General features: G+C 44.4%; 1 protein-coding gene and 2 long non-coding RNA genes across 3 annotated transcripts in view; 2 read left to right on the top strand and 1 right to left on the bottom strand.

The window, feature by feature from the left end:
* The window catches only part of LOC135091643 (uncharacterized), a 1240-nt gene extending 315 nt beyond the window's left edge, over positions 1 to 925 (bottom strand). The window contains exons 1-2 of the long non-coding RNA XR_010262583.1: positions 572 to 925; positions 1 to 468 (exon numbers count right to left, since the gene is read on the bottom strand). The exon at positions 1 to 468 is cut by the window's left edge and continues 315 nt beyond it. This is a non-coding gene — a long non-coding RNA (uncharacterized LOC135091643). The remainder of the gene's footprint in view (positions 469 to 571) is intronic.
* The window catches only part of LOC135091639 (otoferlin-like), a 198620-nt gene that overhangs the window by 73628 nt on the left and 97492 nt on the right, over positions 1 to 27500 (top strand). The window contains 3 exon segments of the mRNA XM_063989424.1: positions 12647 to 12705; positions 15041 to 15229; positions 24672 to 25021. Coding sequence (XP_063845494.1) covers positions 12647 to 12705; positions 15041 to 15229; positions 24672 to 25021 — 598 coding nt within the window.
* Positions 462 to 2222, top strand: LOC135091642 (uncharacterized). Its single transcript, XR_010262582.1, has 3 exons — positions 462 to 639; positions 1755 to 1987; positions 2099 to 2222. It is a non-coding gene; the product is annotated as an uncharacterized LOC135091642 (long non-coding RNA).

The following is a 27500-nucleotide window of genomic DNA, read 5'->3' as shown; positions in this document are numbered from 1 at the left end:
TTGAAGTTGCCAGGATGAATCAGAGTCAGGTTGATGGTCAATCAGACTGGGAATGGTAGGGAGGTGCTGCTGCACACTCACCTCCCCTGCTCCCCAGAAGTTGAAGTTGCCAGGGTCAGTCAGATTGGTGGTCAAGGGTCTTGAAGTTGCCAGGGTCAGCACCAGGTGTGCAGCACCTACTTACCATTCCCAGTCTGACCCTGACCACCAATCAGTCTGACCCTGACAAACTTCAAGACCCTGACCTGATAAGACCCTGATCTGGTCTTGAAGTTGTCAGGGTCAGTCTGATGGTAGGGAGGTGCTGCACACCTGACTGACCCTGGCAACTTCACCTCCCCTGCTCCCCAGAGTTGGTGGATCAGTCAGGTTGGTAGCCCGAAGACTTGCCAGGGTCAGTCAGTCAGGGACTGACTCGCCAGGGTGGTCAGAGTCACTGGGAATGGTAGGGAGGTGCTGCACACTCACCTCCCCTGCTCCCCAGAGTTGTGTGGTCTTTGAAGTTGCCAGGATGAATCAGATTGGTGGTCAGAGTCAGACTGGGAATGGTAGGGAGGTGCTGCACACTCACCTCCCCTGCTCCCCAGAGTTGGTGGATCAATCAGATTGGTAGCCCGAAGACTTGCCAGGGTCAGTCAGGTGGTGGAGTGGTCTTAATACTCGCCAGGGTCGTTGCCAGAGTCAGTCAGTCAGTCAGTCAGGTGGTGGGTGGTCTTAATACTCGCCAGGGTCGTTGCCAGGGTCAGTCAGTCAGTCAGGTGGGTGGTGGGTGGTCTTAATACTCGCCAGGGTCGTTGCCAGGGTCAGTCAGTCAGTCAGGTGGTGGTGGGTGGTCTTAATACTCGCCAGGGGTCGTTGCCAGGGTCAGTCAGTCAGGTGGTGGGTGGTCTTAATACTCGCCAGGGTCGTTGCCAGGGTCAGTCAGTCAGTCAGGTGGTGGTGGGTGGGTCTTAATACTCGCCAGGGTCGTTGCCAGGGTCAGTCAGTCAGGTGGTGGTGGGTGGTCTCAATACTCGCCAGGGTCGTTGCCAGGGTCAGTCAGTCAGTCAGGTGGTGGTGGGTGGTCTTAATACTCGCCAGGGTCGTTGCCAGGGTCAGTCAGTCAGGTGGTGGTGGGTGGTCTTAATACTCGCCAGGGTCGTTGCCAGGGTCAGTCAGTCAGGTGGTGGTGGGTGGTCTTAATACTCGCCAGGGTCGTTGCCAGGGTCAGTCAGTCAGTCAGTCAGTTGGTGGGTGGTCTCAATACTCGCCAGGGTCGTTGCCAGGGTCAGTCAGTCAGTCAGTCAGTTGGTGGGTGGTCCTCAATACTCGCCAGGGTCCGTTGCCAGGGATCAGTCAGTCAGTCAGGTGGTGGTGGGTGGTCTTAATACTCGCCAGGGTCGTTGCCAGGGTCAGTCAGTCAGTTGGTGGGTGGTCTCAATACTCGCCAGGGTCGTTGCCAGGGTCAGTCAGTCAGTCAGTCAGTTGGTGGGTGGTCTCAATACTCGCCAGGGTCGTTGCCAGGGTCAGTCAGTCAGTCAGGTGGTGGTGGGTGGTCTTAATACTCGCCAGGGTCGTTGCCAGGGTCAGTCAGTCAGGTGGTGGTGGGTGGTCTCAATACTCGCCAGGGTCGTTGCCAGGGTCAGTCAGTCAGTCAGTCAGTTGGTGGGTGGTCTCAATACTCGCCAGGGTCGTTGCCAGGGTCAGTCAGTCAGTCAGGTGGTGGTGGGTGGTCTTAATACTCGCCAGGGTCGTTGCCAGGGTCAGTCAGTCAGGTGGTGGGTGGTCTCAATACTCGCCAGGGTCGTTGCCAGGGTCAGTCAGTCAGTCAGGTGGTGGGTGGTCTTAATACTCGCCAGGGTCGTTGCCAGGGTCAGTCAGTCAGTCAGGTGGTGGGTGGTCTCAATACTCGCCAGGGGTCGTTGCCAGGGTCAGTCAGTCAGTCAGGTGGTGGGTGGTCTTAATACTCGCCAGGGTCGTTGCCAGGGTCAGTCAGTCAGTCAGTCAGGTGGTGGGTGGTCTTAATACTCGCCAGGGTCGTTGCCAGGGTCAGTCAGTCAGGGTGGTGGGTGGTCTCAATACTCGCCAGGGTCGTTGCCAGGGTCAGTCAGTCAGTCAGGTGGTGGGTGGTCTTAATACTCGCCAGGGTCGTTGCCAGGGTCAGTCAGGTGGTGGTGGGTGGTCTCAATACTCGCCAGGGTCGTTGCCAGGGTCAGTCAGGTTGGGGAGAGAAGGGCGGTGCTGTGCACTCACCACCCTTGCTCTCCCGGGGGAGTAAGGAGGCGCTGTGCACTCACCTGCCTTCCTCCCCTGGGGAGGGTAGGGAGGTGCTGCGCACTCACCTCCCCTCCTCCCCGTGGGCAGCTCCACCACACATGGTGATGGAGTGGATGCCCTTTGAAGTTTTTTGTAAGTTCCGAGAGGGGGTTCGAACCTGTGCGCCCCTCACATCCCTCACTCCAAACTCAAAGGGCATCACTCTACCCACTGGACCACGAGGACCCATCTCTTTTTTTGTAAAGTTGGTCTATTTCCACATCTTATGTTCACACCAGTATATATTAAAGAATTATTATGTGAATTAATTTTTTTTCACATTATTTATCTACTTCATTTATTAATTGTATTCTGCTTGGGATTTGAACGCTGGCGTCCCACACCCTGGGTTCCCGAGACTGTCACTCTATCCACTGGGCCATGGGGACCCCAAGTCATGCTAGGGTAAAGAAGATGTATTTGAACGCATCATTTCCCTACCTGTGTTCATGCCGCACCAAATGTTCACTAGGAATTACTGGTGCTGATTCTAATGTGAACATTCATTCTCACAGCGATAATTAGATCAAATTGTGGACTGTTGTGGGAGTATCAGTCATGGCGTGCAAACAAGTAGTAGGCGAGATCAGAGAACTTGAGAGCGGCGGGCACTCCCTGGGCCTGGAGCCGCATGGTAACGTAACAATACGTCTCTCTTTCTCTCTCTCTCTCTCTCTCTCTCTCTCTCTCTCTCTCTCTCTCTCTCTCTCTCTCTCTCTGTATCTATTTATATAATCGCAAACACTACAACACCGTATGGGGCCAAACCTTGTGACACCGTCTATTTGCTCATCGACTGATTTTCACGGTTTTGGTTGATTTCTTGAAAAGCATCGATGGCTGGCTGAGATGGCGTGCTGGACTCATTACTGCCAGCACTGCTCTACGTCTTCACAAGATGACATTCACTGGAGAAGTTCATCGTACAGGCGTAAATAACCACAGCAACGTTTGGCAGGGCGGGTAGGTGAGGCAGACGACGGACCCCTCCCAGCCCCTGGCCCCCGCGTGAGGCGATGCGTAGTGAAGTGGTAGTGTTGTTGTTGTTATCATCATCATCATCACCATCATCATCATCATCGGCAGCAGCAGCAGCAGCAGCAGCAGCAGCACCGTCACTGCTGTGTAGCCGGTCTGTGGTTCTCTGGCTGCCAGGGAGAGAGAGCACCGGCCAGTAATTCTTTCACTTCCGTGTCGCATCTTGCAGGTTGTAGGTTTTGTCAGTTGTTGTAAAGTTGGAGACTTTGATTCTTTAATGCACATTTTCATTTATTTTCCACTATTTTATGTTAGTTATGTTGATTCTGTTTGTTTTGCAGAATTGTTTTGTTATTACACTAGTTAACTTTTGCCAAAATTAATATTCATATAGATTTAGTTATTAAAATATAAGAACATAAGAACATAAGAATATAAGAACATAAGAAATAAGGAAAGCTGCAAGAAGCCATCAGGCCTACACGTGACAGTCCCTGTATGAAATATACCTTCCTATTTCCACCTATCATCTCCATCCATAAATGCGTTTAATCTTCTCTTAAAGCTTCCTAATGACTCAGCACTAACAATATGATTACTGAGTCCGTTCCATTCATCTACCAATCTACTTGAGAACCAATTCCTTCCTATCTCTTTTTAAACCTAAATTTTTCAAGCTTGAACCCGTTATTTCTTGTTCTATCCTGGTTGCTGATCCTAAGAATTTTGCTTACATCCCCCTTGTTATAACCCTTATACCACTTAAAGACTTCTGTCTGGTGCCCTCTTAACCTACGGTCTCTCTAAAGAATGTAAATTTAACAGCTTTAATCTCGCTTCGCAAGGAATACTCCTCATCCCCTGTATCCTTTTAGTCATTCTCCTCTGTACTGATACTGATTCTAATAGACCTATATCCTTCCTGTAATGTGGGGATCAGAACTGCACCGCGTAGTCTAGATGAGGTCTGACCAGCGCCAAGTATAACTTTAATATTACTTCCGGACTTCTACTTTTCACACTCAAAAAAATTAATAGTAATACTTTATTTGCCCTGTTTCTGGCCTCCGTGCATTGCTTTCTTAGACAGAGTTCAGAGATAACTATAACTCCTAAATCTTTTTTTGTACCCTGAATCTACCAGAGTTTGGTTGTTTATTGTATACCTACTGTGTTGGGTTTCTTCTACCTGCGCTAAGTACTTTGCATTTGTTGATATTAAACAGCATTTGCCATCTGTCTATCCATTCATTCATCCTATCTAAATCTGCCTGCAAGGTGATGGCATCCGATTCTGACCTAATTAATCTACCTATCTTCGTGTCATCCGCAAATTTACTAACATCACTACTAATTCCACTGTCCAAGTCATTGATATATATATATATATACGAGTATATATATATATATATATATATATATATATATATATATATATATATATATATATATATATATATATATATATATATATATATATATATATATATATTAAAAACAACAATAGCCTTATTACCGATCCCTGTGGCACCCCACTAATTACATGACCCCCACTCGGATTTAGAGCCGTTTATTACAACTCTCTGTCACCTGTCGCTTAGCCATGACCTTATCCACACTAACACCTTCCCATCCATCCCGTGCACCCTAACCTTTCTCAGGAGCCTCTGATGGCGTACCTTGTCAAACGCTTTACTAAAGTCCAGATATAAGATGTCATAACTATCACCATTATCTGCTGCCTCGTACACTTTACTGTAAGAACTTAACAAGTTCGTCAGGCAAGACTTCCCCCCTTCGTGAAGCCATGCTGTGACTGATTTACCAAGTTATGTTTATCTAAATGCTCCCTAATGATCTTCGCTACTACTGACTCCATTATTTTACCTACAATAGAAGTCAAGCTGACAGGTCTATAATTAGACGCTAAAGTTTTATCTCCTTTCTTAAAGATGGGTACTACATTAGCCTGCCTCCACATTACCGGTACCTCACCTGATTTCCTAAAGACAGAAACTAACGGCTCACTAATAACCTCTGTGCATTCCTTAAGTACTCTGGGATATATTTCATCTGGTCTTGGTGTCTTGAACATTTTCAGGCCATCTATCTCCTGTTTCCACTGTCTCTTTAGATATGGTAATATCTGTCAGCTTCTCATTCTCTTCTGCTCTAAACATCTGCTCACTACTCGGCATTTCCTGCATGTTTTCCTGGGGTGAAGACAATTAAAATTACTCATTCGAAATTTTACTAATCTCCTCCCCAGAACTAACCAGCCTCCCCATCTGCTGCCTTTAAAGGACATATTGTTTCCCTGTTCTTCGTCCTATCTATACCTGATAAAACCCCTTGGGGTCCGTCTTCGCCTGGCTGGCTACCCTTAATTCGGTAGTGAATATTTACTTGCCTACTTACCTACATCTTGTACCTCCAACACCTCACGTCCTTCCTGACACTCCCTGACACTCCTTGACACTCCCTGACACTCTAACTTATACTTGCACCTCTTATTACTCGCCCTTCATACCCTTTCTGATGCTCCTGATACTCTCATTTATACTTTTATCACCGTTCATACCCTCGTCATACTTCCTGATACTTTCACTTATACTTTTACATCCCAAATTCGCTCCTGGAGTTCCCTTATACTTTTTAACCCCATACCTTCTTATACCTTGCCTTATAACTCCCCTAACATCTCCCCATTCGCTTCCTGATACCGTCTGATGCTCTCTGTGCCCTAATGCTCCTTTATTTCCTTCCTGATACTCCCTGGTACTCTCACTTATACTTATATTACTAATACCCCCATCATATCCTTCCTTATACTTACTGGTACTATTTCTTATACTTTTGATGTCTCTGATACATTTTAATACATTTCTGAGACTTCTTGTATTTGTTATGCCCTTCCTGATATTACAACATGCTCACTAATACTTCTTATACTCTAACATCTTCCGCTACACCTGATACCACCCTGATACTTTCACTTGTACCCTTGATATACTAACTCTAACACCCTATTGACGACTCCCTGATAGTCATAAAACTTGTAATTTCTCCCTGATCTCTTCCTTATACCTCCTGATACTTTTACTATTTTTGCCACACGAGCCCCTCATACTTGACTCATAACAGCATCTCATACCGCTCACTGTGACTTCCTAGTATCATTCACTTCCTCAACACTAATGCTTCCTGATACTCCTCATTTGTCCCCTGATGCCCGCCTGATACTCCTGACGTTGACTGATACTGTACTAATTCCACAGGCGTTCAAATTCTTTATGTGGGAGTTCCATAATTTGAAACTTTACAACTTTTTTATAATCTTGGGGAGATAAACTTCATGTACTTCTCTCTCTCTTTATGTGTGTGTGTGTGTGTGTGTGTGTGTGTGTGTGTGTGTGTGTGTGTGTGTGTGTGTGTGTGTGCGTGTGTGTGTGTGTGTGTGTGTGTGTGTATCCATCTGTCTGTCTATCTACATCTCTCTCTCTCTCTCTCTCTCTCCTCTCTCTCTCTCTCTCTCTCTCTCTCTCTCTCTCTCTCTCTCTCTCTCACTCTCTCTCTCTTCTCTCTCTCTCTCTCTCTCTCTCTGCCTTCAAAAGATCCCGGCACATATACTAGTGCTTCTTTTGTGTAATCCCCCTATTTGGTTCACGTATCGCCTCATATCCTCATCAGAGCGCCGTGGGTCTCGCTATACCTGCACACGTCTCGCTGCACATTTCCAGTACCTCCTCCTAAACACTTGAAAATCGCCAGCCAAAAACTTTCACCCAACTATTCACACACTCACAGTCTCACCTTCCATCAAAATTACGGCCATCTGAATGTTTGATGCCCTTTATATATACTCCTGGATACTTTAAAATTCTTGTTCGACTTTTTTCGTAGGTTTTTATATTTTCTTTACGACCTAGGCCTATGGATCATGTAGGCTTTTTCCCGCTGGCGTGTAAGGGCGGCCAGTACGTACTAGGCTTATGTTTTGGGTGGGTGGGTGTTTAGTTGAGTTCTTGTAGTGGTGGTGGTGGTGGTGGTGAAGGCAGGGCTGTGTGTTGATTGTTGTTGTTATTGTTGTTGTTGTTGTATTTCTTTTTCTTCTTCTTCTTCTTCTTCTTCTTCTTCTTCTTCTCTTCTTCTTATTATTATTATTATTATTATCATTATTATTATCATTTCTGTCACTACTACAACAACAACAACAACAACAACAACACCTACTACTACTACTACTACTACTACTACTACTATTACCACCGTCACAACAACAACAACAACAACAGCAACAACAACAACAACAACAACAACACCTACTACTACTACTACTACTACTACTATTACCACCGTCATAACAACAACAACAACAACAACAACAACAACAACAACAACAACAACAACAACAACTACTACTACTACTACTACCACTACTACTACTACTACTACTACTATTACTGTAACTAGCACCACTACAAACATTTTCTTCACGTGAGAGGGAGTCTGGCAGAAGAACACAAAATAATAACATTTAGTTTCCCTGCAGGCCTGTACACAGATACCGTCAACCGATCTCATATATATTTTAAAATATTATTTCACTTTTTTTTTCTGTAAAGTTAGGATTTTAAAACCCATGCGGATGTTTTGTAAGTCTTCCTGAATGCTTTTCTATACTTTTATATGACTATAGATAAATTGTAATCCTTCGTAATGTTTCTATGTATTTTTTAGGTAATTAAGAAAAAGCATTATAATCACTTCCAATAGGTTTTCCATGATCAGACACATATTGGGGCTTCCAGAACTCACTGGAAACCTCTTCGTTCCTTCTTGAATACCTTAAACCATCCTAAGTTAACGCAATCCCTTTCCGATCCTTTTGTCTCCCTTCAAGCCTTCCTAAGCCTTTCCAAACTTTTGTAACTCCTTTCTCGATCCTTCCCGTAACATTGAACCCTCTGCAGGCGCTTCTCTGAATACTCCTGGAATACCTTCATGTGATCTCAGTCTTCAATAAGTACCTTGCGAATGTTCTTTCATGGAGTTGGATCCCTTTGAGTCTTTTCACGCATGTTTTGAGATGACATAGATGACAGGAACACGAAGCGCCTTGGCTGTACCTTTCCTGTGGTCGTAAACTCCATTCGAGAAGGATTTATTCATTTCAGACCCTCTCAAATAGACTTGCACTGCCTCTCACCGCACGCACTATTTATCATTTATTTATTGCACTCCAGACATTCATCTTCACTCCTCACTCTTTCATCATAAATTCTCCTTCACATTCTAAACACTGTCATTTCTTCTTTCTCTCTCATTGTTTCTCCATATCCAACGCTCTCTTGATGGTTCCTTCATAGTACCCTAAGCTTCCATTCCTTCTTCCTATCCTGTACTCTCATTCCTTCTTCACATCTTAACCACTCATCTATTTCTCCTCCTCATTCTTTCATCACTTCCTAAACACTCTTTTCCTTTACACGCTCACGTCTTTCTTATTCTTTTATTTCCTAGGTACTCTTTATCGTTCTTCCTTCACATTCCTTCTTCCTTTCTTCAGCATTCTTTATCATTCCCCCCTCTCTGTTCCAGATATATCATTCCTTCTTCCTGTCCTTAACACTGTATCATTCCTTCTTGTCCTAAACACTCTTTATCATTCCCTTTTCCTGTCCTAAACACTCTTTATCATTCCTTCCTTTCCTAAAATACTCTATCATTCCTTCTTGTCCTAATCACCCCTCATTCATTCCTCCTATCCTAAATACTCTTTATCGTTGTGCCATCTTATCCTGTTCACCTTTCTATTCCCTCCTCAATATTCTTTCCCTCAGCATTCGTTTTCATCTCTTCTTGAGGTCCTCAATGTTTCCTGTACCCCATCTCTCCTTCGCAGCAACCCTTTTCCGTGTCTCTTAAGGCTTTCAAATCCCATCAGAAAGGTATTTAGTCCTTCCCAAAGCCTCTTGAACATCTTTACATAACCGCCTCTCAACACGACTACTTCCTTCCTCTGATCACACTTGAAAGGGACTACATCCTCTTTCCTTCTTTTAAAAAATAGTCTGGATCCTATTAGAGAAAGATACACGATTTTTTTTTTTTTTCATAGCTCGAAACATTCCCACAGAAATACAAGCCTCTCTATTCCTTCTTTATGCCCTAAACTCTCTTCCCTGCCTCACTAAATGTTGCTAGACTCCATTAAAGGGGGATACACTCTTGTCAAAACTTTGCAAACACGCTTACAACACCAATCACCAACTTAACTTTCGAAAACCTTTATGCTGCATGTGAATTTTTCTGAACCTTTCGAATAAAAATAGTTCTTTTCAAGCGTTTTAAATAAGCCTACGCGGCACCACAGCCTTCACAGCGCTCCACATCCCTTCCTTGTGATCTAGACCCTCCTTCCTGTCTTAGCAATGCTCCTAAACCGTCTTTGCTGCCTCTTATATCCTCTTTGAAGGTGTGTGTGTGTGTGTGTGTGTGTGTGTGTGTGTGTGTGTGTGTGTGTGTGTGTGTGTGTGTGTGTGTGTGTGTGTGTACCTAATTTTCAAATCCTCAGTAGCCTTACACATCAACGCAGACTCTAAACCAATACCACCACCATCATCATCACCATCACCATCACCATCATCCCTTCCTCAATTCTGCTAATATAAATGAAGCCACCAAATTTCTAAACGCAAACAGACTCCTTTCAAAGCCGCCCAAACACCTTTCACTGTATCTAATCCTACACCCGGGCCTCGTAATACCTTCCCGGAGCCACTAAACCCCCTGGACATGAGCTTCAACCCCCCATGACACAAGCATCTTTAAGTCCCATCACCTGTTCCGTTTCACTCCCTGCCTCTGCTGCTCCTCTCACCACCGCACCCTGTAACCCGCATTGCTTAAAGGTTTCGTTCCTGCAAGCCAACTTTTCCTTTTAATCTTTCCTTTTTCTCGTTTCTTGGCTTCTTCCGCGGGTCTTGTTATTTTGGTTTAATTTTTTTTTATTTTTTTGGTTATTAATGGTTTGGTCTCGTGGTGACTAAAATTGTTGTGGTGAAGTTTTTTTTTTCTCGATTTTAGTTTGTTTTGGGGTTTCAGTGACGCACGCACAAACTCTCTCTCTCTCTCTCTCTCTCTCTCTCTCTCTCTCTCTCTCTCTCTCTCTCTCTCTCTCTCTCTCTCTCTCTCTCTCTCATAAACATTTGCTCTAATCGTGGTTATATGCCATTTTCCAGAGAGAGAGAGAGAGAGAGAGAGAGAGAGAGAGAGAGAGAGAGAGAGAGAGAGAGAGAGAGAGAGAGAGAGACGGTGTACCTGACTTAGTTTTCTGCATAATTAAAGTGAAAATCATTTGTGTTATACTCGTACATGTACATGACGAAACATAATAGCTTTAGGGATGTATACACACACTCTCTCTCTCTCTCTCTCTCTCTCTCTCTCTCTCTCTCTCTCTCTCTCTCTCTCTCTCTCTCTCATAATATTGTTTACCGCTTGTATTTTTCCATCCTCAATATGACCTGCGTAGAGAGAGAGAGAGAGAGAGAGAGAGAGAGAGAGAGAGAGAGAGAGAGAGAGAGAGAGAGAGAGAGAGAGACGGAAGAAAGCCATTTACGTGAAAGAAAAATAGAACAAAACAAATAGGATAATGGAGATCTGATTCGAGAGAGAGAGAGAGAGAGAGAGAGAGAGAGAGAGAGAGAGAGAGAGAGAGAGAGAGAGAGAGAGAATGGGAGGTTCGCCTTCAAAGAAATCTAATATCATGGGAGGCATCTGGTCGTGACAGAACGCTGTAGTAGTAGTAGTAGTAGTAGTAGTAGTAGTAGTAGTAGTAGTAGTAGTAGTAGTAGTAGTAGTAGTGGTAGTAGTTCTAGTAGTAGTAATTATTGTTGTTATTGTTGTTGCTGCTGGTGCTGTAATAATAGTGGTAATGGTGGTGGTGATTGATAATTAGTATATATCATGATAATACCCTTTGTTATTTGAGTGGTGGTGGTGGTGGTGGTGGTGATGGTGTTAGTAGCGGTTGTAGTAATACTAATAGTAATAGTAATGGGTGTAGTAGTAGTAGTAGTAATAGTAGTAGTAGTGTTAGTAGAAGTAATAGTAGTAGTGCTAGTAGTAGTAGTAGTAGTCTCTCTCTCTCTCTCTCTCTCTCTCTCTCTCTCTCTCTCTCTCTCTCTCTCTCTCTCTCTCTCTCTCTCTCTCTCTCTCTCTCTCACACACACACACACACACACACACACACACACACACACACACACACACATTGCAAGCTTAAGCCCGGTATTTGGGTCCACACGAGGGCTTATCGAATCCAATACTATACTGCCTCCCTCCCTCCCTCCCTCCCTCCCTCCCTCCCTCCCTTTCTTCCTTACACTCTCCCTTCCTTTGCTTCAGTCTCTCTCCTTCAATTAAGTTTGTTATTCACGATGAATGAGTATATATAAATGTGTGTGTGTGTGTGTGTGTGTGTGTGTGTGTGTGTGTGTTAGTGTTACCTGCCTGGCTGGTTCCATGTTTGGTTTACTGGTTGAGTGGCTGACTGTTTGGCTGACTGACTGTGTGGTTTGCTGGACTGATAACTTGCTCACTGACTTACTGGCTTTTCTATTTGACTGACTCACTGTTTGACTGACTCCTTGACTGAGTGACTGAGTGACTGAGTGAGTGACTAGGTGGTCGAGTTGTTGACTGATTAACTAATTTGCTGACTGATTGATTGACTGGCTAGCGAACTTACTGACTGCTTGGTTGACGGGCTGACTTGTTGAGTGAGTGAATGAATGATTAAGTTGGTGAATGAGTGATTGAGTGCGTAAGTGAATGAGTGAGTGTGTGAAGACTGAGTGAGTGAGTGAGTAAGTGAGGAAGCAGCTGGTAACACACAAACCTCAATTCTACAGACAATATTGAAACAGTGGAGGTAATGAATTGAAGGCAGCCATCTCTCTCTCTCTCTCTCTCTCTCTCTCTCTCTCTCTCTCTCTCTCTCTCTCTCTCTCTCTCTCTCTCTCTCTCTCTCTCTCTCTCTCTCTGACCTTCCTGCCTCCTTACACACGCTTCCCTGGGCCTCTCAAGATACTTTTAGTGTTTTTTTTTCCCTTCTTGACGTGGTGGTGAGTGACAAAGGGAGAGGGAAAGGGAGTCACTTCGTCGGTCTTCCTCTACGTAACAGGAGATACTCAAGGAGGAGGAGGAGGAGAAGGAGAGATAAGAACCCCTTGTCTTTATATTCCTTGTCTTCTATTGTGGTGGTGTTGGTAGTGGTGGTGGTGGTGGTGGTGGTGGTGGTGGTGGTGGTGGTGCATAACTTACCTGGCTCAGCTTAACTCCTTGTCCCTCTCTCTCTCTCCCTCAGGTGTGTCGCAGTTCACACGCGTCGCTGAGGATTGTGGGGAGGATGCCGTGTTTGATGAGGTGAGTGTGTCTTTGTTGTTGTTGTTGTTGTTGTTGTTGATTTTCTAGTTTTGTTTCTTGTTCTTGTTCTTCCTCTTCCTCAATTTTTTTTATTTTTAGTTTGGTTTTCTCGTCGATTTTGCTTTTCTTCCTCCTCCTCTTCCTCCTCCTCCTCCTCCTCCTCCAGATCCTGCTCGTGATCCTCCTGAGAATCACCAACACTAATGGAAGTCTTGCACAGAGTCTTCCCTCATTTGCATTCCTCACCACAAGTTTTCCGTAACGTTGCTTTTCGTCATCTTTCCCTTTGTCATTATTTTCTTTATCTTGTTATTTTAAGTAGTTATGCTGTTTATTTCGTGTTAAAATTGCTCTTGTTTGATGTTTTCTTAATTAAACTGGTTCCTGGTTGGTGGGGAGAAGCCTTGTTCCGTTCTGTCTTGTCTTTTTACTTGTTTGTCAGTAGTGGTGTGTAGATACCTGTTGTAGATCAGCTCTTCTGGTGTCTGTTTGCCCTATACATTTCTGGCTCCACAACTCTCTCTCTCTCTCTCTCTCTCTCTCTCTCTCTCTCTCTCTCTCTCTCTCTCTCTCTCTCTCTCTCTCTCTCTCTCTCTCTCTCTCTCTCTCTCATTCCTCCCCATACTTCACCTAGTTTACCTCCCTCCCTCCCTCCCTTTCTCTCCCTCCTCACTCTCCTCTCCCTCCTGCTTCCTCCCTAACCTAACCTCATTCATTCCCCGCTTCCTCCCCTCCTTCCCGCTCCCCCTCTCCCTCCCTCTCCCTCTCTCTCCCCTCCAGCGGTGAACAAAGAACCATTTTAACACATCGTCGTAATTTTGTGGATAACTTTTTCCTGGTACGCGTCTAAAGGGAGAGGAAACTGTCTCATAAATACTGTGGAATTTATCTATCGTCTATCTCTCTCCCCTTTCCAATCCTTAGCTTTATCGTTCTTAATCTCTTGCATCCTTTACTGTAGCTCATAGCTCACGCCTTCCTTCCATATTTGCAGCCTTGCCCTGGTTCTCTATCGCTGTTTAGATAAAGGAATGTTATGAGTTTGTAAGTTATCGTCGATTTGAAATTCTGATTTTTTTTCTGCTTTCGCCTTTCGTCTTGTTTATCTTTATCGCTTTTTATCCACGTCATCCTTTAGTATAGCGGTCATGTCTTGCTTCTAAACAACACTTGCATCATTCAGTAAGTTTCCTATCACAATTCAAATAACGTAATAGTTTTCTCTCGTGTGTTATGATCGATGGAAAAAAATCAGCAAGGGTGATGAGGGCTCAGCACGGCAGCCATCTTGTTTGTTTACGTTTATGGGCGATTGTCACTTGTTTATTATCAGGGTGGCCAGGCTGGTGATGGAGGATTAGGGCTGAGGGTTGTGCCTTTAGGGTTAGCCAGCCGCCTGTTTTGTTACCAGCGAGTTGTTGCTTTGTGAATTAATGAACCTTTCTTTCCATTCACGTTTTTCACTCGAGCATTTTATTCAGTTTTGTGTTGCTGGTGTAGAGGATGTCCCATGTATGATACTACTACTGCTACTACTATAACTGCTTCTGCTACTACTACTGCTATTACGTAACGCCTTTTTTTTTTGCCACACACTGTTGTCTAAGCCGGAAGTTATAATCTGTTGTTAGGTTTTCTCCAACTTTGCTACAGCTTATTACAACTTTTCGTGTTCATCCTGCCTCTATTTCTGCGCCGCATTCTCTCCCCCTCACTTTGCCTCGCGTGTACTGCGTTATCTAACTCTTTGTCTCTCTTTCTCTTGTTTCTGTCACGTTTTTTTAGTTAGTCTTTTGTCTTTTTAATCTGTTTCTGTCTTTTTCTCTCTTTTTCTCTGTCTTTTTGTCCGTTTATTTATTTATTTATTTATTTTCGTCTTTTTCGTCTGTCTGTATCTATGTCTCTTTTTATGTGTTAGTTCGTATGTCTGTCTGTTTGTATTTCTGTTCTTGTTGTCTCTTTTTTTTGGTATGTCTGTCTTTGTCTCTTTTCTTCTGTCTGTCTGTCTGTCTGTCTGTCTGTCTGTCTGTCTTTTTGTCTATGTATGTATGTATGTGTTCATTTATGTGTGCGTCCATCTATTTATCACTGTGTCTGTGTTTCCTTCCTTCTCTCTCTCTCTCTCTCTCTCTCTCTCTCTCTCTCTCTCTCTCTCTCTCTCTCTCTCTCTCTCTCTCTCTCTCTCTCTCTCTCTCTCTCTCTCTCTCTCTCTCTCTCTCTCTCCTCAACCCCCTCGACCCCCACCCGCTACCCTGTACCCTCCCCTCCCCCTCCATACACCCACACACCACATTCTTCCCAGCACCCACACACACTGACGCCCTGTGGCCCGCAGGTGCTGGTGTGGCCCGTGGGCAGCTGCGTGGAGCCCGGGGAGGAGGTCCAGGTGCAGCTGCAGGTAGTGAGCAAGTACTTCAGCAACAAGGTGGTGGCCAGCTACGCCCTGGTGCTGCAGAGGCTGGTGGGGGAGGGCGCGCTGGCCATCACGGATCACATGACGGATGCCAACAATAAGCTCGTGCAGGTGAGAGAACGCCTCATTATAATTAGGGAGGGTTGGCTCGTGTTTGCCTTGGTGTGGCTGGGTCATGTTTAATTTTCTTTTTTTTTTTTTTTTTTTTATGTAGGAAGGATACTGGCCAAGGGCAACAAAAATCTAATAAAAAAAATGCCCACTGAAATGCCAGTCCCTAAAAGGGTCAAAGCAGTGGTCAAAAATTGGTGGATAAGTGTCTTGAAACCTCCCTCTTGAAGGAATTCAAGTCATAGGAAGGTGGAAATACAGAAGCAGGCAAGGAGTTCCAGAGTTTACCAGAGAAAGGGATGAATGATTGAGAATACTGGTTAACTCTTGCGTTAGAGAGGTGGACAGAATAGGAGTGAGAGAAAGAAGAAAGTCTTGTGCAGCGAGGCCGCGGAAGGAGGGGAGGCATGCAGTTAGCAAGATCAGAAGAGCAGTTAGCATGAAAATAGCGGTAGAAGACAGCTAGAGATGCAACATTGCGGCGGTGAGAGAGGCTGAAGACAGTCAGTTAGAGGAGAGGAGTTGATGAGACGAAAAGCTTTTGATTCCACCCTGTCTAGAACAGCAGTATGAGTGGAACCCCCCCAGACATGTGAAGCATACTCCATACATGGACGGATAAGGCCCTTGTACAGAGTTAGCAGCTGGGGGGGTGAGAAAAACTGGCGGAGACGTCTCAGAACACCTAACTTCATAGAAGCTGTTTTAGCTAGAGATGAGATGTGAAGCTTCCAGTTCAGATTATAAGTAAAGGACAGACCGAGGATGTTCAGTGTAGAAGAGGGGGATAGTTGAGTGTCATTGAAGAAGAGGGGATAGTTGTCTGGAAGATTGTGTCGAGTTGATAGATGGAGGAATTGAGTTTTGAGGCATTGAACAATACCAAGTTTGCTCTGCCCCAATCAGAAATTTTAGAAAGATCAGAAGTCAGGCGTTCTGTGGCTTCCCTGCGTGATATGTTTACCTCCTGAAGGGTTGGACGTCTATGAAAAGACGTGGAAAAGTGCAGGGTGGTATCATCAGCATAGGAGTGGATAGGACAAGAAGTTTGGTTTAGAAGATCATTAATGAATAATAAGAAGAGAGTGGGTGACAGGACAGAACCCTGAGGAACACCACTGTTAATAGATTTAGGAGAAGAACAGTGACCGTCTACCACAGCAGCAATAGAGCGGTCAGAAAGGAAACTTGAAATGAAGTTACAGAGAGAAGGATAGAAACCGTAGGAGGGTAGTTTGGAAATCAAAGCTTTGTGCCAGACTCTATCAAGGCTTTTGATATGTCCAAGGCAACAGCAAAAGTTTCACCAAAGTCTCTAAAAGAGGATGACCAAGACTCAGTAAGGAAAGCCAGAAGATCACCAGTAGAGCGGCCTTGACGGAACCCATACTGGCGATCAGATAGAAGGTTGTGAAGTGATAGATGTTTAAGAATCTTCCTGTTGAGGATAGATTCAAAAACTTTAGATAAGCAGGAGATTAAAGCAATAGGACGGTAGTTTGAGGGATTAGAGCGGTCACCCTTTTTAGGAACAGGTTGAATGTAGGCAAACTTCCAGCAAGAAGGAAAGGTAGATGTTGACAGACAGAGCTGAAAGAGTTTGACTAGGCAAGGTGCAAGCACGGAGGCACAGTTTCGGAGAACAATAGGAGGGACCCCATCAGGTCCATAAGCCTTCTGAGGGTTTAGGCCAGCGAGGGCATGGAAAACATCATTACGAAGAATTTTAATACGAGGCATGAAGTAGTCAGAGGGTGGAGGAGAGGGAGAAACAAGCCCAGAATCGTCCAAGGTAGAGTTTTTAGCAAAGGTTTGAGCAAAGAGTTCAGCTTTAGAAATAGATGTGATAGCAGTGGTGCCATCTGGTTGAAGTAGAGGAGGGAAAGAAGAAGAAGCAAAGTTATTGGAGATATTTTTGGCTAGATGCCAGAAATCACGAGGGGAGTTAGATTTTGAAAGGTTTTGACATTTTCTGTTAATGAAGGAGTTTTTGGCTAGTTGGAGAACAGACCTGGCATGGTTCCGGGCAGAAATATAAAGTGCATGAGATTCTGGTGAAGGAAGGCTTAAGTACCTTTTGTGGGCCACCTCTCTATCATGTATAGCACGAGAACAAGCTGTGTTAAACCAAGGTTTAGAAGGTTTAGGACGAGAAAAAGAGTGAGGAATGTACGCCTCCATGCCAGACACTATCACCTCTGTTATGCGCTCAGCACACAAAGACGGGTCTCTGACACGGAAGCAGTAGTCATTCCAAGGAAAATCAGCAAAATACCGCCTCAGGTCCCCCCAACTAGCAGAGGCAAAACGCCAGAGGCACCTTCGCTTAGGGGGATCCTGAGGAGGGATTGGAGTGATAGGACAAGATAAAGATATGAGATTGTGATCGGAGGAGCCCAACGGAGAAGAAAGGGTGACAGCATAAGCAGAAGGATTAGAGGTCAGGAAAAGGTCAAGAATGTTGGGCGTATCTCCAAGACGGTCAGGAATACGAGTAGGGTGTTGCACCAATTGCTCTAGGTCATGGAGGATAGCAAAGTTGTAGGCTAGTTCACCAGGATGGTCAGTGAAGGGAGAGGAAAGCCAAAGCTGGTGGTGAACATTGAAGTCTCCAAGAATGGAGATCTCTGCAAAAGGGAAGAGGGTCAGAATGTGCTCCACTTTGGAAGTTAAGTAGTCAAAGAATTTCTTATAGTCAGAGGAGTTAGGAGAGAGGTATACAGCACAGATAAATTTAGTATGAGAATGACTCTGTAGTCGTAGCCAGATGGTGGAAAACTCGGAAGATTCAAGAGCGTGGGCACGAGAGCAGGTTAAGTCATTGCGCACATAAACGCAGCATCCAGCTTTGGATCGAAAATGAGGATAGAGAAAGTAGGAGGGAACAGAAAAGGGGCTACTGTCAGTTGCCTCAGACACCTGAGTTTCAGTGAGGAAAAGAAGATGAGGTTTAGAAGAGGAGAGGTGGTGTTCTACAGATTGAAAATTAGATCTTAGACCGCGAATGTTGCAGAAGTTAATGAAGAAAAAGTTGAGGGGGTGTCAAGACACTTAGGGTCGTCGACGGAAAGGCAGTCCGACCTGGGGACATTTATGGTCCCCCTCCCCAGATGGGGACTCCGAGGCTGGTGTAGGAGTCGCCATGATTTTAAAATTTTTTTGGAGTGAAGGGTGTGTGTGTTATTAGGTGCTTGTAGTTTTGTGTGGAGGAAGAGAGTTGTCTTTAGAGGGCAGGCTGTGACTACCCCCTTGTGTTGGGAGACACAAAGGGAAACGTTCAGTGAGGTCACAGCTGGGTTTAATGATAAGTTCACAGCACCCCCTGAACAGTGCTTTAGACCTCACTGGGAGTAATTATCGTTTCGGCAGGTGTCTACTGCCTCCTCCAAACAATTAAATTGGGTTATATGACATTAGGTTACGTTAAGTTAGGTTAGGTTAGGTTAGGTTAGGTAAGGTTAGGTCAGGTTAGGTTTGGTTAGATGACACTAAAATGCATTATGATTAGAAGAGGGTTGGGTTAGGTGTGGTTAGGTGTGGCCGGGTTATGTTAGGTTGGGTTAAATGACATTAAATTAAATTAAATTAGGTTAGGTTACGTTAGATTAAATTAGGTTAAGTTGGGATGTTCAGTTTTGTTAGGTTAGGTTAGGTACGGCGTTGATTAAGAAAGGTTAGGAGAGGTTAGGGTACGCTAAATAAGGTCAGGCTATGTTAGATAAGATTAAATTAGGTTAAGTCAAGATAGGTTGTTAGGATTAGGTTAGATTAAATTAGACTTGGTTACGTTAGGTTAGCTTTGGCTATGTTAGGTACAACTCATTGAGATAAAAGATAGATAGGTGGGATTGTGTTAGACAATGTTAGGTTAGGTTAGACTAGATTAGATTAAGTTATGTAAGGTTAGGTTAGGTTAGGTTAAGTTAGGTTAGGTTAGGTTAAGTTATGCAAGGTTAAGATGGGTATAGCTTAATTAGGAAAGATAAGGAATGTATAGGTTATGCTAAGCTGTTAGGAAACATTAGATTAGGTTAGCTCACGTTAGGTTAGGTTAGGTTAGGTTAGGTTAAGATGGATATAGCTTAATTAGGAAAGATAAGGAATGTATAGGTTACGCTAAGCTGTTAGGAAGCATTAGATTAGGTTACCTCACGTTAGGTTAGTTTAAATGAAATTATGTCAGGCTACTTTAGGTTAGGCAAGGTTACATTAGGTTTGATTAGGTTAGGTTATCTTAGGTTACGTTAGCTTAGGTTAGGTACAGCGTAATTAGGTAAGGAAAGATGAGCAGATGAGATTATGTTTGGGTAGGTTAGGTTAGGTCGCTTTAGATTAGATTAAGTTAGATTACATAAAGCTATGGTACGTTAGGTTAGGATGGGTACAGACTTAATAGGAAAGTTAAGGGCAGGATAGGTAGATGGACTTACATAGGTTAGAAAGCAAGTTAAGTTGAATTGCAATAATTTAGCTTAGGTTTGGTTACTAAAGGCGAGAAAAACGAAATAGGTAGCCGGTCCGCCTGGCCACTTCTTCCTTCTTCTTACTTCCTGTTATTGCCTTTGTATCCTCCACCCTCCCTTCACTGTTTCTTGCACTTAAATTATATGTACTTCTCTTCAATAATATGATAAACTGAGCTGGGGAGGACCACTCAATGGCGCTGTGTTGTCTCATCTATTAGTGCCGAGTGTGGCAATACAGCAGGGTAGACCTACTGATGTTTGTTATTCCTCGTTATTCTTCTGTAGCACAGGAAGGCGTGAGGGGAGGAGGGGAGTGTGTGTGTGTGTGTGTGTGTGTGTGTGTGTGTGTGTGTAGTGAATGTATTTGTTTTTCTTGGTCGTATTGGATGTTGTAACACTAAATTGCTTAGTCTATTTGTTTTATATTTCTCTCTCTCTCTCTCTCTCTCTCTCTCTCTCTCTCTCTCTCTCTCTCTCTCTCTCTCTCTCTCTCTCTCTCTCTCTCTCTCTCTCTCAGATCAATAGGGAACTTCATTTATTATTTAGTTTTACAGCGCACCTTCGTCGTGACGTCACCAGTGTAAACAAAATAACGCCACAGAAACGTTTTCACGCATCACTGGAACGTTTTTTTTGTCTCACACACACACACACACACACACACACACACACACACAGAGAGAGAGAGAGAGAGAGAGAGAGAGAGAGAGAGAGAGAGAGAGAGAGAGAGAGAGAGAGAGAGAGAGAGAGAGAGAGAGAGAGAGAGAGAGAGAGAGAGAGAAACCTGTTGCGTCTCTTACTTTCTTATATATATATTGAGAGAGAGAGAGAGAGAGAGAGAGAGAGAGAGAGAGAGAGAGAGAGAGAGAGAGAGAGAGAGAGAGAGAGAGAGAGAGAGAGAGATCCCAAGCGACAGTTAATTTGTAGTTCCCTTTCAGAGTTGATTTAAAAATTATGTAAATGTAAAACTAAAGTGACGGTTGAAATAGAGATAGGGAGTAAGGGACTCTCTCTCTCTCTCTCTCTCTCTCTCTCTCTCTCTCTCTCTCTCTCTCTCTCTCTCTCTCTCTCTCTCTCTCTCTCTCCGGATGTTGTTAATCTCAGTTCTGACATCGAAATAAAAAATATACACCGACACACTAATAGAGAGAGAGAGAGAGAGAGAGAGAGAGAGAGAGAGAGAGAGAGAGAGAGAGAGAGAGAGAGAGAGAGAGAGAGAGAGAGAGAGAGAGATAGAGTGTATGTTGAATGAAAGGATTAAAGATAAGGGGAGGTGCAAGGGTGTTGAAAATAGAGTTATCAGAGAGAGAGAGAGAGAGAGAGAGAGAGAGAGAGAGAGAGAGAGAGAGAGAGAGAGAGAGAGAGAGAGAGAGAAAGGGAGAGAGAGAGAGAGAGAGAGAGAGAGAGAGAGAGAGAGAGAGAGAGAGAGAGAGAGAGAGAGATCTACATCCACCTGGTGTGTATTTCCCATCACTCTCTCACTCACTCTCACTTTCTTTTATCTTTTTGTGTCAGTACCGGTCTAGTGGTGGTCTGGTGTTGTGGTGGTGATGTGCAGGTAGCTGGTGGTGGTGGTGGTGGTGGCGTTGTGTTGGTGATGGTGGTAGTGGTGTTGATGATGGTGTTGTGGTGGTGGTGGTGGTAGTGGTGATAGTGTGTGTGTGTGTGTGTGTGTGTGTGTGTGTGTGTGTGTGTGTTAGTAATACCATATAATATTAAGGTGTTGAAATGTTACAAAGGTGTTGATGTCAGCGTGTGAAATTCCTGATCTCTACTCTCTCTTCTCTCTCTCTCTCTCTCTCTCTCTCTCTCTCTCTCTCTCTCTCTCTCTCTCTCTCTCTCTCTCGTACGCGGGTTTCCAAGAGGTACGTAGCTTTCTTACGCGGGTTTCCAAGAGGTACGTAGCTTTCTTACGCGGGTTTCCAAGAGGTACGTAGCTTTCATTAACTTTAACTGTACGTAAGGCGGAGTGAAGGAGTGGTGTCAACATGAGTACTTCTTGGAAACCTTCGCCTGGCGTGGGTGTTGCCGGCTTCAGGTGACCTCATTCGCTTCACACTCGCTGCTTCAGTAATGCTCGCCAATTATTCATCGTTAGCTCAAAGCCTTCAAGCCCCAGTCAGCGCCGGCACATCACGAAGGCGGAAGGTGATTGAAAGATAAACTAGTGAAGGTGGAGGTGAACATAAGAACATAGAAAATAAGGTGATTGCATAAGGGCAGTACCTCTCTTCTTTGGCCTGCCTTGTCTTCTTCTTCCATCCACTTCCAACAGTGGTAGATATGGAAGTGAGTGGAAGAAGACGAGGCAGACTAAAAAAGATGGAGGGGCTGCGTATGAGATGATTTGAGAGAGAGGATTGAGTGGAGAGGAGGCAGAGGACAGAGCCTGATGGAAAACACTAGTGAGAAACAATGTTCTTATGAAAATGATAGAGGCTGCAGGAGGCCAGTACATCATTAAGGCGGCCGGTAATGGAGAGAGACTGTAGTGAAAGTGGAGGTAGAACATGGGAACATAACATAATGAGACTGCAAGAGACCATTTGATGTACATAAGGCAGCTCCTGACCACTCAAGGCTTACTGTCATGATCACCCTCAATACATCACGAAGGCAGCAGGTAATGGGAAGACAGACTGTAGTGACGATAGAGGTGGAACATGAGAAAGTAAATTAAGGAGACTACAGGTGATCCAGACAAGGCGAGTTCTGAGCACTTACCATTACAGTTTGTCATGATCACCCACAATGCATTACGAAGGCAGCACGTAATGGAGAGACAGACTTGTAAAGGTAAAGGTGAAGTGAACGTAAGAAAGCAAGCATGCAAAAGGCCAGTTGATCATCACAAGGCAGCTGCTGAGTAGTTTACAGTTAGCACTTGTCATGATCACCGCAGTGCATCACGAAGGCAGTAAGTGATGGAAAGGCAGACTAGTGGAAGTGGAGCTGGAACACAGGATAAAGAGACTGCAAAAGACTAATTGACGTACACAAGGCGGGTTCTGAGCACTAGCCATTACCACTCGTCATACTCACCCTCAGTACATCACGAAGGCAGCAAGTGATGGGAAGCCACATTAGTGAAAGTGATCATCCTTAAACTTACCCAGCCGTCTCTTGAGGTTATCCTGTGTCTACACTTACCACGCTCCTGCTAAGTCAATTCCATTCATTCGTAATCTTATTTTTGTGTCCTTTTTGCGATATTTTAATGAGATTTAAGTGGGCTTTTGATAGTATTAATATGGATTAGCATAAATAAAAGATGCTCTTGCAATATTCACACGAGGAATTGTGACAGAAGGGAAATAAAGCGATGACATTAACGTCTATCTTCAGTGTAATATCTCCCCGTCAGATGGCGGTGACAGGTGTCAGTAATATCCGTACTTCCTTCTGGGAACGTTCCCTCCCTCCACCTGGTGTTGTGGTGGAGTTCCTCGGGCAGTCCGTCACGGTGACAGCCTAATGGAGAGGTGTGCTGGTGATGGCTCCCCTCCACGACACCATGAATATCATAACAGTCACACGTCAGACTGCAAAGCAAGCGGAACAGACGTGTTGGAGTGTAATACTGCGTGTAGTGTCGCCAGACCAGACCATGTCGCAGTGACGTGGTGGAGGAACACTTGTAATACTCGGCCACAAAATGAGTTCCTAACACTTCACTAAGGAGTCCGCCGCTAGATGGCAGAACACTCCCTCAATATAGAGTTTTTATCCAACTTCCTTCTATGTCTTCCCTTTTAATCTTATTATTTTCCGAGGATTGAGAAGGTGCGGGGTAAGAGACAGTCATTATGAATGGACGGGGGTAAACCAGTGTGTGGTGTTGGGCCTTGCTGTGGTTGTATGCAAGTTCCTGGAGTGTAGTTGAGTGGTCCCGACGGAGATAAGAGTGTGAGTGATGATGTGTGTGTGTGAGTGTGGTGGTTGTCTGGGCCACCCCGTGTGGGACTGCCGGCCTGGTATATAGATGGATTATTGTACTCAACCACCATTTTGTTGTTACTGTTACTATTGCTTTACTCTTCCACGATTTTTGGTTGCTTTTAACATTTTGTAGCGGCGCCATATGACCACCATGTTGCGGTGCATTCCCTTTGTAGATCACTCACACTCTAGTTAGAAAGCCTGCCGGTAGAGTGGAGCGTTCACTTCAGAAAGTCTCCACTAGAGGGCAGTGCACGTCAAATTAGTTCTAAAGGTTGGTGATAGAGGGCAGTGTTCCCATCGCGCCACCACCACCACGTGTACAGGGGGGCACTCTTTGGTGTCCAACTTTACCTTCTGAGTCTCCCAGCTCTGTACAGCGACACGGAAAAGTAATAAATCGAGAGGCGTTCGTAACAGCTCGACAGTAGTAGTAGTAGTAGTTGTAGTAGTAGGAGGAGGAGGAGGAGGAGGAGGAGAAGTACGGGTAGGATTATTATTATTATTATTATTATTATTATTATTATTATTATTATTATTATTATTATTGTTATTATCGTTATTATCATTATCATTATTATTATTGTTATTATTATCATTATTATTATTTGTCATAGTGTAGTAGTAGTAGAAGCAGTAGCATCAGTAGCAGTAGTAGTAGTAGTAGTGGTAGTAGTAGTAGTAGTAGTAGTAGTAGTAGTAGTAGTAGTAGTAGTAGTAGTAGTAGTAGTAGCAGCAGTAATAATGGTAGTTGTTGTTGTAGTAGTAGCAGCAGCAGCAGCAGCAGCAACAGTAATAGTAGTACTGGTGGTGGTGGCAACAGAGGAACACACCAGCGGTCATTGAAAGCCTTAGGGACACATACTCACCAGGTGCTTGAGAGAGAGAGAGAGAGAGAGAGAGAGAGAGAGAGAGAGAGAGAGAGAGAGAGAGAGAGAGAGAGAGAGAGAGAGAGTCAGTAGGCAGGTAGGTCCAGGTAGGCAGGATGAGCCTCACATCAGCACGAGCTAAGCTAACACCCCCTCTCTGCCCCACAGACTCTCATCTCCTTCGAGGCTCGCTACATACCTCCTCCGGGCAGCGCAGGGGGAGGCAGGCGGCGGAGCAGGGCCCGGAGCTTCAATGCCGGGAGAGAGGACCCCGAGGAAGCTGAAGGAGGTGGAGGAAGAGGAGGATCAGTCGAAGTAGGAGGTGGAGGGTTCTGGGAGGGTTACGGAGATGATGTGGACGCGGGAATAGAGGACGACAAACAGATGCTCTTAAATGTGGAGCAAAATATAGCCAATCTGGAACGAAATATTCTACAGGACACCATGGCATCCACCTTCAGGCGTCACTCAGGCAGCAGGAGGAGCAAGGAAGCCTCCCCAGAGACGCCCAAGAAAAGGTAAGGATGAGGAGGGAGAAGTGGAGAAAGGTGTGTGTCATATGGCAAAGGAAGGAAAGAAGAAAAAGGAGGAAAAGATAAGGGAAAGAGTATCAGTAGAGCAAGGAAGTGATAAAAATAATGTAAAGAAGGAAAGGAAGGAGAGAAAGTTTCATTTGGCTAAAGAACGAAGGAAGAAATGAAGGAAAGAAGGAAAAAAAGAAGAGATGAAAGAAAGGGTGTGACGTTAAAGTAAAGAACGAGGGAAGAAAGAAAGGAGGCGATGAAGAAAGCGGTGAAAGAAAATGTCGTTAGGGTAAAGGAAAGAAAAATGAAGGAAAGAAGGAAAGCAGGGAAGGAATGAAAGAGTGTATCATTACGGTAAAGGAGGGAATGAAGGAAGTAAAGAAGGAAAGGTAGACAAGGAAAGGAGAGAATCAGGAAGAGATGGATGAAGGGAAGGAAGAGATGAAGGCAAGGAAAGGACCTGGATGGTTAAGAGACGGAAGGTCGAAAGGTTATAAGTAAGGAAGGAGAGGAGGAAAGGAAGGAAGAGAGGAAGGGAGGGGGGAAAGGTGTTGTTTGGAGGTAAGGAAGGAGAGAAGGAGAGACCATGATAAAGAACTTGACAAATAGGAGATGGAGGGAGGGAAGAATGGGAGGAGGAAGAAGAGGAGGAAGAGGAGGGAGAGAAGAGGACAAGAGAGAGGAAAAGTCCTGACAGGTTAGTAAAGAGGGGAATTTTATCTCCTGTGACGGTGGCCTTTCTCTCTCTCTCTCTCTCTCTCTCTCTCTCTCTCTCTCTCTCTCTCTCTCTCTCTCTCTCTCTCTCTCTCTATCAATCACGTATAATAATAATAATAATAATAATAATAATAATAATAATAATAATAATAATAACAATAATAATAATAATAATAATAATAATAATAATAATAATAGTGATAAAAGAGAAGACCAAGAATAGAAATATATGTCAAAGGAATAACCAAGAAAGGAGAGAGAAGAGGAGGAGGAGGAGGAGAAAGGAGTGGATGGAGGAGAAGAGAAGAATTATTTTAAGGAGGAAAAATGGCTAATTGGAGAAGATGTACGGTTATTGATAGGGCCTCTCTCTCTCTCTCTCTCTCTCTCTCTCTCTCTCTCTCTCTCTCTCTCTCTCTCTCTCTCTCTCTCTCTCTCTCTCTCTCTCTCTCTCTCTCTCTCTCTCTCTCTCTCTCTCTCTCTCTCTCTCTCTCTCTCTCTCTCTCTCTCTCTCTCTCTCTCTTTGAGGGGAGTATGAATGGGAAAAGAGAAAAAGATTATAGTCGTTGAAGAGAGAGAGAGAGAGAGAGAGAGAGAGAGAGAGAGAGAGAGAGAGAGAGAGAGAGAGAGAGAGAGAGAGAGAGAGAGAGAGAGAGAGAGAGAGAGAGAGAGAGAGAGAGCGCTGTCAGAAGGTAAACATCCCAAGGTCACGTTCTGCTCTCCCTCCCTCCATATCTCTCTCTCTCTCTCTCTCTCTCTCTCTCTCTCTCTCTCTCTCTCTCTCTCTCTCTCTCTCTCTGCAGTTGGACGCGGTATGATGAAATCGATCATATAAAACTACTGGACCATCGTAGACTCTCTCTCTCTCTCTCTCTCTCTCTCTCTCTCTCTCTCTCTCTCTCTCTCTCTCTCTCTCTCTCTCTCTCTCTCTCTCGTTAAATTTCCGCACCAGAAATTGCTTTCAGTATTTTCACTAATATTCTTCACTTCTTTCTTTCTTTCTTTCTTTCCTTCTTTCTTTCTCTCTTTCTTTCGTTTCTTCCTTCTTTCTTTCTTTCCTTCTTTCTTTGTTTCTTTGTTTCCTTCGTTTTCTTTCCATCTTTGTTTCCATCCTTCGTATCTTATTTTTCTCTTTTCATTCATTCTTTTCCTGCTTCTCTTTTCGTATTTTGTTTTTCCTTTCCATTCTTTATTGCATTTCTTAGAGAGAGAGAGAGAGAGAGAGAGAGAGAGAGAGAGAGAGAGAGAGAGAGAGAGAGAGAGAGAGAGAGAGAGAGAGAGAGAGACTACACTAGTTACTCCTCACTGTCATTCCTTACATTCCTCCTCCTCCTCCTCCTCCTCCTCCTCCTCTTCTCTTCCTTGTCTTCCTCCTCGTCTTCTTCTCTTTTTCCCTTTAATCCCATATTTCTTTTCCCCTCCCATCTCTCTCTCTCTCTCTCTCTCTCTCTCTCTCTCTCTCTCTCTCTCTCTCTCTCTCTCTCTCTCTCTCTCTCTCTCTCTCTCTCTCTCTCTCTCTCTCTCTCTCAGCCATGAAGCCACCTTCCCTCTCCTTCCTTCCCCTTCACTTCCTCTTTTATTTCATTTTTAATAGTGTTTTCTTACTCCCTTTCCGTGTTTTCTTCCTTCCTTCCTTCCTCCCTTCCTTCCTTCTTTTCTTCTTTCCTTCCTTTCTTTTCTTCCGTTTTTCTTCCGTTCTTCTTTCCTTCCCTTCCTTCCTCCTTCTCTCCCTCTTTTCTTTCCTTCCTTCTTTCTT

This window comes from Scylla paramamosain, chromosome 38, assembly GCF_035594125.1.
Source record: "Scylla paramamosain isolate STU-SP2022 chromosome 38, ASM3559412v1, whole genome shotgun sequence".
Taxonomy (NCBI): domain Eukaryota; kingdom Metazoa; phylum Arthropoda; class Malacostraca; order Decapoda; family Portunidae; genus Scylla; species Scylla paramamosain.
Note: the sequence above shows the minus strand (reverse complement) of the source record. Positions and strands in the feature narration are given on the sequence as shown.